Raw genomic sequence first — 12,500 nt, 5'->3', positions numbered from 1 at the left:
GCATGTTATATGAAAGTGAAAGTGAGGGAAAGGTGAGGCGAACGATGAAATACAACTGAATACACAATCATTAGCTGATTTACAAAATGTTCGTCCTCTCCTAATTCGACAAAAGCATTCCATGAAAATGGCAGTCACCGAAATTAATGACTTTCATGGCACTCACCGCTGCCTCTCACCTGTGCCACTCATATTTGGAATCATCCTCGTAGCTTAGATTACAGACAAAGCATCATTCAGGATATGGCATATCCTTATGAAGCAAAATTGCTTTTCGGACACAGGTATGCGTCTGTCTTTGCCAAGGTGCCCCCACGTCTGGCAGCATGCTCTTGTCCTGTTAGTATATTTCAAGGAGCAATTTGCCATATGTTAACACGCAACTGATCTGGGTCTGGGAGAAACAGCTTGATCCTTTTCTCCAGGCCAGAGGGTTACCCACAAAATCAAGAATGATTCACTTTGCTCTGATGATGGGTCCCTAAGCCCCGGTCTGTTTCAATGATACTATACGATCTGTGTTTCCGAAAATGAATGAATAATTCCAACAAGGCCAAAACCCCACTCATATTTGTAATCCGTGTCCCACCCTTTAACTGGGTAAGGAAAATTATGGCTTTCAAAATTAAAAGTTTTCAAAAGTATATCACTCACACACAGGCATGGTTACAGAAACCAACACAAGCCTGTCATCATCGAATCGAAAGGATTATTTTGACACAAAAATTGATCTACCACATGAAATTTAATTTGGCAAGACATATTGAACTTAATTCTATTTTTTTTTTTTTTTGAGAATATGCTTTTGTTGGCTGAAAGAAAGGGAGAAAAACCTAACAGGGTTTTCAGGAATAAGTGGATAATCACTTATTAAGGTGACTGCAATGGACAGTGGTGAGTAAACAAATTCCTATCAAGTAAAATAATGTATACCTAAAAAAAAAAAAAAAAAAAAAAGAATAAGGCCAGGGATAAAAAGTTCCCAGAGAGAGGGTTTTTGCAAAACCTCTACCCACTCGTTGACATGTGGGCTATCCTTGTTCCCGAAGACCCTGCCTGGGTGCTCTCAGAATGGTTGCTCTGAGGGAGTGGGGGGAGCCTCGTTCTGACCAATGTAAGATGGTGACTCATTCACCCACTTTCAGAATTTGGCTGGTCCTTGAAGGCTTTCTAGTTTCACCGAATTCATCTGGCTGGCCCACCTGAGGGTAAGCTGTAACTGCGGGAAAGCTTCATCCAGCAGCACTCTTCCATGAACGCAGCCACCCCCCACTGCAGGAGACACGCTGGGGGTGGGCTGGCAAGGTGTGGGTCAGGAGAAGGATTTGGCCTGACGTGTTGAAGGGAAACGGAGGCCTTTACATTTGCCCAGTTTCTTCCTACAGGGCCCTGGGCAGCGCTGTGTGGTCAAGTGAAAAAAGGGGTCGCCACACTTTTTCCATATAGGGCCTGATAGTAAATATCTTAGGCTTTGCCGGCTACGTGGTCTTTGTCCCCTACTAGTTAATGTTTTTATAAGCCCTGAAAAATGTAAAAACTGTTCTTAGCTCATGGGGCTGCGCGCCACGGTCTGCTGAGTTGGACCTTTCTCATCAAGCCCATCCTCCCTTCGAAACATTTTAACAGCCGGTCTTGATGACTGACACCGACGACCCTCCACTCCAGCCCAGAGCCCACAGCTCACCTGATTCTAAACGTACTCAGAGCCCAGGCTGGGACCACAGACCCCTCCTGTACCGCATCCTCGCCGCTAGGAAGAGCCAGAGAGAAACAGGAGGAATTCTCCCCACAGGAAAGGGGCAACTGTAAACATCTGTGAAGCTTTTCAACAGTCACATTTCTCTCAGCTGGAATCGCCTTTCCTCCCAAACATGAGGAGATGGTGACCGAATGAACCTGAGTGCCGGGGCTCCTGGCAGGACGATCTGTACCTCAGCACCACTGCCCCCGCCTGACACTCGAGCACTTTCATAACCTTAGCACAACTACTAGGCTCAGCAGCAGAGACTCAACACACTTCGTGGGTCCTTCTCCCCAGGTCGGGGGTGAGGTGCCATTTAAACTCCACCATTAGCAACAACTGAGGACATCACATTTTCCCCCACCGGCCCCCCCGTGCTGGCCAGACACACAGCACTCGGCCGTACCGCCACACCGGCACAGAGAAATCAAATGCACAGACCATCTCCATGCACCACAGAGCTGGTTCAACAGCATTCGACGCCTTCGTGTAGCTTGACGTTAACAGTGCTCGATGCAGTCAAGTTAGAAATCTTAACACTTTTTAGGATCCCAACCAAAAAAAACAAAGAAAAGGAAGAATTCTTTTTTGGAAAACCTTTTCCTGACACAGCATTATTCCCTGGAACAAGCCTTGGTCATTATTGTGTTTTAAAAATAAAAAGCACAGCAAGAACAGAGGTAGGACTTATATTGCCATCCAAGAGTTACCCATGCGGGCCGGAATGAGCTAGGAACGTGTGCCGTGGTGACAATGCCATCTGCCAGCACCACAACTGTTCTTCTGCATGTTGCAAACGGAGCACTTCTGATGTGTGCATATCTGTATATGCTCTTCTTAAGACACGATTCTTCTTGAAAACACATGGCTGGGGCTCCCCGTCTCCTGGCCCACAGCTTCTGGTTCTCCCAACCACACAACTGACACTTCCCTTTCTTCTCGGGCTGCAGGTTTGTTTCTTCTCCTCCTCTCTGTGGCAAGAGGTGGGGGGGGTGGAGTTAGGAGAACGCCAATTATTTAAGAGAAATCAAGACTTAAGGGGCTGACCAAAATCCACAGTGAAACTAAGGGAGGGATCGTGTGATCAGCTAAAGGCGGGATCAGCTTTTGCTCATCCACGACGGGCTTTTCAAGTTTTCTGGGGTGGATTTCCCTGACGGCTTAGAGGTGGCGGCTGGGTTCCGTGGGCTTGCCTGGGGCTCATGCAAGAAGGAAGCCTCGCTCAACTTGGCATCCTGGGAGTCGGCGACGGTGGACATGTCGGCCTCACTGGTCAGATCTTCTGTTGAGAAATGGAGACTTCCGAGCTTGGCAAGAGAGTGTGAGCGCTTGAGTGGGGACGAGACGGTGAGGCCTGCCAGGCGGAGCCGGGTCTCGATCTCCTGTGTCCGCTGTTTCACCAGCCCTGGCTTCCCGCGGATGCTGTGGATGCTGTCACTGCTAGAACTCCGGGTCAGGTTGGAACTCATGGAAGATGAGGTGGGGGTGTAGCAGATGGTCTTCAGGAAGTCTTTGGAGAAATGACTGGTGTGATCCAGGCGGCAGAGGAAGGGAGTGACGCTCTTCAGCGAGGCTCCTTCCGGTGGAGGGGGGCCAGCCTCTGACTTCTCGTCACTGGCAGCGTGGTCGGACAGAGCCGGGGCCCCTGGCGGTGGGACAGGAGCCAGGTCCTGGTTCTCCTCGGGTATGCTGGCCTCCAGCCTGCTGCTGGTGCCATCCCTGAAGGGAGCCACTGGGTCTGTGGGCGTGCCCTTTAACCACTCGAGTTCTTTGGTGTGCTTGCGGACCAAGCCTGCCTTCTGCAGCTGAATGATGGACTCCTGATGCTGCATCAGGTAGCTGTGTGTGCTTGGCTTCTCGGTTTCTTTACTGAACAGGAGCCGCAGGTCCTTGGCTGGCTTCACATCTTTCTTGGGTGGCAAGTCTTCCTTTACTACTTCCATGCAAGGAGGGTTCTTATCACAGTGAGAATTCTTCAAAAGGAGGGCCTTTGGCAGGACTTTTTGGGGCTCTCTGGAAGGTTCTAAAAGGCTAGCTGGTAGTTCCAGGGCAGCCCCGGCCTCAGAGCCACTGGTGTCTGGCCTCCTCGGGCCTGCTGGTGGTAGGAAGGGGGGTGTTTTGGTTGGGCCAGAGGCCAGCTTCTCTAAAGCTCGGGACTTGCCAGATGTGTGGGCCCCAGGGGACGACGTGAGGTGGGGCAGGAAGGTTGGCTGGGTACAGATGGCGGGAGCACCAGGGTTCTCGAGTCGCTCCCCGAAAGCCTCAGGAGCCCCGCTGGCTGTAGGATACATGCAGTCGGCACAGGATTTGTAGGAAGGCTTCACTTTGTTGAGGATCCCAAATATAGCATCGTGCTGAAAGGGGAGAGAACATTGTGAGAGTGTAATATGAGCCAAAGACCACCAAGTATGAAGAGGGCATGGGGTGGGCGGGGGCAGGCCCTGGAGGGGCAGCACACTCACTTCCGAGAATGCAGGAACACAGACCTCTCAGAACCCACTCGACCATGACTAGAGTAGCTTAGAGCTGAGTTAGAGACGCTGAACCAAACTTTCCAGAAGCTACATGTGCACGAGCCCGGGCAAACCTTCGGCCACACAATCAGCAGGGCTTTAGGGCCTCCCTGGTCACCCCCGCCTCTGCCACCTGCACCTAACAATCCTTTTCTGAGCCTTAGTCACATCTGGAGACTCTACCCTCACGGCATCGAGAACTAAATGGAATTATGTTTCTGGCACAGTAGGTGCCGTCTCCCTTTCTTTCCTTTCCAGAAAGAATCTGCATTTGGGGAGTCTGTGGCTGGACAATGAAACTTGCCCCTTCCAGCATGAACCCAGCAATGGAACCATCATCGAGCTATGCTCTTCCCAGAGAGGTGGCAAGGGACAAAAACAGTTTTGGAAAGATTCTACTACAGACCCAAACACAGGTGCCCACAGCCCCAATGAGGGAGCCAGGCTTAAGTGGGTTTCATATACCAATGGAAAACATGCTGGCCTTGTTTGCCAAGGAAAATCACCCACCTCTGGTATTAGAGGGGCTAAGTGAGTTCGACATGGACCTCTCCATCCCCATTTGCCTTCCTCCTGTGCCCATCGACAGGCACCAGGGCTGCTTGTCTGGGCTGAGACAGAGCAGAGAGGAGCAAACGTGGAGGTAGGGGAAGCCGACCCTCTCCCCTCAAGAGGTGTTTAGCTGTGGGATTCCTAAGCTGGTCTAAAACGAAGCCGCCCGGCAAAGAGCAGATATGGTAGTTTTCTCCTGCCAAGTGAAGCTTAGCCACCCCCCGTCCCCAGGCCCTGACTGTCAGAGATTAATACCGTCCAGGGTGGCAGACTGAGGTTCCCTAAGGTAAGAAGTCATGGGCAGGTCCAATACTGGAGGAGTCAAACGGAAACTCAGCCGTGGCTCCTGGAGGGTGGCTCCTGGAGGCTGTCGGGGAGCATGCAGTGGGGGAGGGAGGAGGCTGGGTCTCCTGCAGAACCCTGTCTTAGCTGGCTTCTAGGTGCACCAGTAAGACCTGGTCACCCTCACGGTTAAGGCCTGAACTCTTGACCCAGGAATTTTTTTTGAAGCTCTAACCAAAGTTACTCTACCTGTTCATCTCTTCTGAAACCTTTAGAACCTAACATTCTAAAATGTGGTAAAATCTACCACAGTGGGAGATTTGAGCACCGTTCAGAGCCCGTGGGGCCATGGGGAGCGGGGGCTAGAGAATTCTTTCATCCAGCTCGTATTTAGAGAGCACCATGCCAGGACTTGCATCACGTGCAGCAACTGAGAAGACACAGTCCCTGCCCTCAGAAGGCCTCCTTTCTGTGCACTGGTGGAAACGGACCAGAAAACCATGTGAAAAGTGCCAGCACAGAGGGAGGAGCTCCAAGTCTTCTACAGAGGGAAGGCTTCCCAGAGGAACTGACACTTCAGCAGCAGAGTTCTACCTTCAAAATGCCTCTCAAGCTGTGCCTTTCTGTCCTCAGCCCATCCTCTGAGCCACCATCATCTCAGGTTCCTGCTTCCACTCACACTCATCAGCCTAACTGCAGACCACACCCAAGGTGCCGTGTCACCTCCCTGCTCAAAGCTCTCCCATGCTGTCTAGTCTCCTGGAACAATGTACAGAGACCTACCATCATGCTCGGGGGCCCCACATGTCCCGGCCAGCTATCCAACTGCACCTCAGACCACTGCCCGTCAACCACACCAAGCTCTCCACCCTCAGGGAGCAACCTTGGCGCCTGCCGCTCCTTGGACCCGAAGACTGTCCTCCTGGTTCTCTACATGGCCCACTCCTTCTCACCCCCTCCCCTCCCAAGTTATTCTCCATCACGCCACGGTTTGTGTCACCACACGGAGTTCCATTTGCATTTGTGTTGTTATTGTACGTCCTTACGTGTTTGCCATCCATCTCCCCATCCATCTCTACGTGTGCTAGCTGTCGTACAGCTGCAAGCCTTCGCCAACCTAGCGCCGTAGTTAATAAACATGAGGTGAACAAATGAATGAATGTGTATCTCTAGGTCCTATTCCCCAGGTAACATCACCCGTGCAATCAAATTCTCGCCAGGTAAGGAGGGAATAAATGTCCTTCATTTCCCCTCTCATCCGAGCTTCTCGCGTGGTCACCATTCTACGACTCACGGCTACGCCTATCTTGGACCAAGAGGTTGTGTATCATCTGTCTTTACGGATATTTGCTTTTTGAAGGAAGGGTGGATCACGGAGGGAATTCTTGAGTAATTAGCACTTGGTTTGCAATATGTTTTATGATTTAGTTTCATGATTTGGAGGTCGGTAAATCTAACTTCCCATTGTGATAATGACGGACCCTCTGTAGATCAGAATGCGTCTGCCAGCTTTCCGAGTGCTCTCACTAGCGACTTATGGCTGCCCCGGGAGATGGGCAGTGAAGCCAGGGGACATGAAGCGCCTGGCCATAGTGAACCAGCACAGAGTGAGGGTGGAAAGCCAGACCGGGCGGCACAGCACACCTTCCAGGAAACCAGCCTCCATTCCTGGGCCACTTGGAAGATGGAAAAGGCTGGAGGAATTCGTGGTTTTCTGAGTACACGCCAGGTTGAGGCTGACCCTTTGTTGCAGATAACCCATTAAATATGACAGCTACAAAGGACTGATGGAGTTAAACGTTTGAATCTGATTTCAGATCCAGATATTTGATGATGCTGGGGAATTACTATCAATTTCTTAAAGCTGGCAATGGTATTGTGGTTACATTATATGCTGAAGCATTTGTGAATGAAACAACGTATCTGGGATTCTTTTCAAAATAATCCAGGGTGTGGGAAAGTGGATGAGGGTGTGATGAATTCAGAACAGCCGCATACTGAGAAATGTTGAAGCTGCGTAATAAGGTGTATGTTTTACATTTTACATAAGGGGGAAAAAAAAGAGAAAGTTTGGAAGCCCTGCCCAAGACACGAATGAGGTGCATGGGGTAAAGGGGGCACACAGGGATTAGTGTTGCCCCCTAGAGATCCCCGATCCCCTATATGTCTACATTCCCAATCGGCCTGCAGAATCACTTTCTGAAAGAAGCCCACAGGTCACCACCGGGGATGAGAACTGCCGGGCTGGCAGAGCAGCAGAGGTGGCTGCTCTGCAGGGCAGGACAGAAGTGACGTGGTCCTGTCCCCACATGCTGGTCCCACACCTACCTCAAAGTCGTCCGGACAGCTCCTCTTGCTGTTGTTGTTATTTAGGTTTTCCCGGTTGAGCAGGTTTTTATCAAGCTGGGATGGGGGCCGCCCCCACCTCCCGGCTCCTGGAGCCTCCTCCCTTTCCATCTCCTCCACCTGTGGCAAGGGGCCACTCCGGGTTTTCAGGCTCCCCAACTCTCGTTTCTTCTTCCCCGCCTTCTCACAGAGTCCCGGGCCTTCCTGGGGAGGCCGGGCTGGCTGAGCTGCTTCCTCCGACAGAGCCCCCTTCTCCAGGTCCTCTAACTGGACCAAACTGCCAGTTTCGTCACTGGGGGAATGCAGCAGGGGATCTGAGAGCCGCCGGAAACAGCAAGGGAGAGTGGGTCGCCCAGAGGCCCTGCTGCCTGGGAACCCAGGCTGGGCAGCATCGGTGGAGCAGAGCAGCGGGGCTTCCGGGCGGGTGCCATCCAGGGTCTCTGGCAGGAAGTCCCCAGGCCCCGCAGGGTCATCCACAGGCTGCTGGAGGCAGCTCTCGGTCTGCTGGCGCCACAGCTTGTTGTGCCTTTGTTTGCTGGGGGAGAAAGGGCATTGGAAGGTCAGCAGAGGCCAGTGCCCAGAGGGTCCTGGGAAGAGGGGTGAGAAGTGAGCCAGCAAGGAAGGCACCAGGCTGGGGTGGGCGCCAGGGGCTCACTTAGGGAAAGCGTCTCTCTGTTCATTTGTTCCCAAGAAATGTAAGGAAGAAAGAAATAGCACCACGACCCTAAATCACCACGGCTTGCACGAGAAGCCTTCAGTGACTTTCTGTCATGAAGACGATGTGGCAGATATGTGAAAAGAGTCTAGACATCAAATGCCATCACGATCCCAGTGTACCATCTCACTTGGTGAACACAGGGATGCCACTTAACGTTCCATTTCTCAGTTTCTCCATCTGTCATATAAGAATAATACTCACCTACCTACATAGTAGGGAAATAAGGCTCACAGCAGAGAGTATGTAAAGATTAATACAAATTTATATTTATGTATATATGTGTGTTTACACATATACATACAGGCATATTACACGAATGTAGCTATGTAAACACATAACACACATGAATAAAGTTGGGAAGATCCCAGAAAATTGGAAATATTTTAGATCAGAGAGATTACAGGTCAGTTTTTAAAATATGTCTTTTAATGTTGTGGAGTTATTTTTAAAGCCTAAAAGTAAAAGAGAAAGGCTGATAGTGAAATAAGGTAAAAAAAAGTCACCTCCGAGAACCTCAGAGCAATAACAGCCTCATGGGTCACAAAGGTTAAGATGAGAGAGAGGAAAACGTAAATTCAGGATCTGCTATTGCTCAGAGCCAGAGTGTCATGATCATTTGTGGCTGCTCCATGTGCACGTTCCAGGTGAGGCCAAGGGGGGCCTCAGGTGGGGCCGCAATACAAGGTCAGCGCCATGCTGCTGCGACCCCAGCCTGGAGACCCCTGGTTAGGGCACTGATGGAGCGTGTGACTGCAGGGCTAAAGGAGAGGAGGGCGCACACTCTTCCCCCATCCCCACCGGCCCTGGCCCTGCCTGGGGAGCTGTCCAGCTGCTCTCTGGTTGATAGTGGACACGTCCAGAGCTGTCCTCTGGACACTGTTCAACCCTGCCAGGGCGCTCCTGCTTCCCCAAACATGGTCACAAGGCCCAGGCTTAGCCTGTGGCTCCCTCAGGACACCAGTCAGAAATGTCCTGGGGAGGCCTCCTACAGACTGAATAGAAAGGGAACAGGGAGAAAGTGAGCCCCCGAGTCCCGCAGGGATCCTCCTGGGGTGACAGGGGGAACCCCGCTGTGAGGTCTCCGTGCCTTGGAGGCCAATTGACCTGGCCATGAGTTTCCTCCTGTTGTCCACTGGCTGTGTGATGTGCGACAAGGTAACCTCCAGCGTCAGTTCTTTATTTCCCCATAAAGGCGGGATCACCTGTACTTTGTAGACCTTTTTGGGGAGGTGGTGTGGGGGGGGGTGGAGGTAGACATTTAAAAAGAAGCTACATGGCTATTTACCATGAGGCAGGCCTAGCAAAGTCTCTGTAAAGGTAAATCTGTACATGACTCATGTAAACCTCACAACAACCCTACCAGGTGGGTGTTCACTGTTAACTCAGAAAGAGTAAACTGAGGCTGGACGAGACCACCGAGCTTGCCCTAAGTTGCCCCGCGTGTCGGTGGTGGGGAGAGGGGAAATTACCCCGCAGCAAAACCTGGCACAGCACTCGGCCCAAAGCAGTGGGTCAGGAAACGAGCGTCCACCCGCCCGTACTGCACACGAAGCCATGCCTTAGCTTGGGAGTCAGGCACCGCTCTCTCCCGCAGCAAAACAGCTGTCTGTGCCAACAAAAATCAGAACAGATCCCTCCTGGAAACTACTCATCCAACCCCAAACAATAGTTGTTTTTCTCAAACTGGCTCCCCCTGAGAGGCGGGATTTTGGCTGTGGAAGCCACTGCTCGGATGTGGATGGCGGCTTCTCAAGCTCAGTCCTGCCAACCCTCTGCAGACAGTCACCCACCTCGCGTCCAAGATGCCTTCATACTCAGACAGCTGCCTCATGAAGCCTGCGTTGGGGCGTGCAATGCTGCGCTTTTGCTTCACGTAGTTGTACGCTTTTTCCAGGGGCCAGCCGAATTCCTTCATCGCATACGCTATGACTGTGGAGGCAGAGCGACTGACACCCATTTTGCAATGTACCAGGCACTTGGAATGGTTCCTCCTGCAGGGGCCAGGGTGGTTGGAGGGGGAGAGAGTTTTTTAAAAACTTCAACAACTTTGTTCTCTCAAGTTTTACCCAATGGATTGTTTTAAACCCTGAAGTTATCTCATGGCCCCCGTCCTATGTCCTGATGTTTATGCAGCCGAAGTCCACACACTCTCTAAAGGAAATAACTTCACTGCAAAATCAATTAGCACACAATGGGAAATGGAGATAGATCTGTCCCTGCCTTGCCAAGTTTTGCAGGGAGAGCTCAACAATCGGCTGCCTTCAGAGACAAATTAGGGATCTTCCCGCATCGTTGGGACAGGCTAGAAATTCTTCCTGCTGCGGAGCATTTCTCAGACTAAGAAATCCTTTTGCAGGAAGCAACTGGACAGCGAAAAGGAGATACGCAAAAGCTACTCAGGTGCTAGAGCAGATAAAAACATGGAAAGGGTTGTTGCAGGAAAATGGGCTTAGAGAACCCAAAGCTGCAAGGCCCTTGGGAGACAGAATGAGGATGGCAGCACCCTAAGTTGGCCAAGACAGAAAGAAGCCAGGGGATGACGGAGGCGAGGGTTATCAGCAGGAAGTGCTGGCCCAGGTGTGGCTGAATTTAACAGCTACGACAAGGCCATGCACAGGGTTTTCTCGAGGTATCATTTGCTCAAGACTGTGCGGGAACACCAGGCTGGGAAGGGCAACACCTGGGAAGCTTTATTTCTATAGGAGGTGAGCCCACCAGTCTGCTTGTTTACGTTAGAAGCAGCCAGCCTGTCAGCTGTGAGCAGGCTCGTTTCCTGTACCTCAGGCTTCAAATCTATCACCCAATCTCGGTGCCCTCTTTTGGGGACTGCCAGTCTGAAGTCTATACCCCAGGCATGCAGGTGAAGTTTGAGGACATCTTGGGGAGGGTATGTTATGTAGCTTTGACCTGGAGGGGTGCAAAGCAGAAAGAAGATGGGATCTCAAAGGGTTGGCTCTTTGTGTTCCTGACTTCAGTAAGACAGACTTGTTCTGTAGGAGAAGAAGGTGAGAACGAAAGCAGGGTGAAACCAGTGACAGGCTCGGGGCAGTGGGGAACCTCTCATGGTCTGTCCCATGCTGCTCAAACAGGAAAATCACACCAATCAGGTGAAGGCAGGCCATAGCTCAGGGCATCTGTCTGAGAAGATTTTGCGGGGGAAGCATCCCAAAGGTGTTTTAAATCCATGTACGACCTGGCCTGCCCTCCTTTCTCCTCTGGCTCAGTGACTCCACAGGCAGAGCTTCCAAGAGTGTCCACTTGGTATTAGACCCTTGCCTGGAACAAGTACTGATGACGAAACTGGGGTCAAATGTCACAATCAGTGATAGGTGGGAGACAACAAGCTCATTTGGGCCCCCATGTAAAGATCAGCAACTTTGTCCCTTTGGTGCTAGGGGTCCTGTGGTCTAAAATCAGAGGTCCAGCTGACATCTAAGGCTCCCTAAGCCAGAAGACATCCATGTCTGGGACTGTCATTAATTTCTGCCACCCAGCATCTGCCAGTTTCTTCCTCAGACCAGTTTCTTTGGCTTCTCCACTCACTTTGCTTTGTTTATAAAATGGTACGCTTCGTTCCAGTGGGCAAGAAGGTCTGTTGTCTCTTCATCATAGACTCGGATGTTATGATATGCAAATAAGCCAGGGAAAAAATTATCTATTTCTCTAGTGACATTTAAAATGTAGTCAACACTGCAACGAGAAAAAAAAGTAAAGAACAAATTTGGAGAATTGCAATGAGGAGTTACAAAAAACAAAGTAACAAAAAACTGGACAGAGAAAAGAAATCAAGTACATATTAATACCGTGTTTCCCTGAAAATAAGACCTAGCCAGACAATCAGCCCTAATGCATCTTTTGGAGCAAAAATTAATATAAGACCCGGTCTTATTTTACTATAAGACCAAATCTTACATAATATAAGACTCAGTCTTATTTTACTTATAGTAAAATGGAGATAAATCTGTCTTTTTATTAATGGAGATTAATGGAGATAAATTTACTTATAGTAAAATAATACTGGGTCTTATATTAATTTTTGCTCCAAAAGACACATTACAGTAGCTGATTACCAGCTAGGTCTTATTTTTGGGGAAACACGGTGTATGTTTTTCTGGTGGGACTTCTGTTTTTCCTTAATAGCATTTTTTTGGGGGGTATTTTCTAAATGCGCACTTTACGATGAGAATGTATTATATTTATACTAAAAAACAAATTTCTGTATAAAAAACTTATAAAACTCAGTTCAAAGCTTTGCTAAGCAGGGTTTAATTCTGGAAAATAGATTTATGTATTATTTAAATAAATTTTTAAATTCTCTTAAAGTTTCAAAATTCATAATTATCATGAG

At 50.0% G+C, this 12,500-nt stretch overlaps 1 protein-coding gene across 2 annotated transcripts in view; it reads right to left on the bottom strand.

Annotated features, from left to right (window-relative positions):
- Nucleotides 1-793: 793 nt before the first annotated feature.
- The window catches only part of SSH1 (slingshot protein phosphatase 1), a 55,862-nt gene continuing 44,155 nt past the window's right edge, over nt 794-12,500 (bottom strand). For both annotated transcript variants that reach the window (XM_081037080.1, XM_081037081.1), the window contains exons 12-15: nt 11,696-11,842; nt 9,943-10,143; nt 7,417-7,969; nt 794-4,095 (exon numbers count right to left, since the gene is read on the bottom strand). In XM_081037080.1, the coding sequence (XP_080893206.1) occupies nt 2,842-4,095; nt 7,417-7,969; nt 9,943-10,143; nt 11,696-11,842 (2,155 nt within the window). In that variant the 3' untranslated portion in view covers nt 794-2,841. The remainder of the gene's footprint in view (nt 4,096-7,416; nt 7,970-9,942; nt 10,144-11,695; nt 11,843-12,500) is intronic.

This window comes from Rhinolophus hipposideros (assembly GCF_964194185.1).
Source record: "Rhinolophus hipposideros genome assembly, chromosome: 24".
NCBI classification, from domain to species: domain Eukaryota; kingdom Metazoa; phylum Chordata; class Mammalia; order Chiroptera; family Rhinolophidae; genus Rhinolophus; species Rhinolophus hipposideros.
The sequence above is the reverse complement of the archived record's forward strand: the minus strand, read 5'-3'. Positions and strand labels throughout refer to the sequence as shown.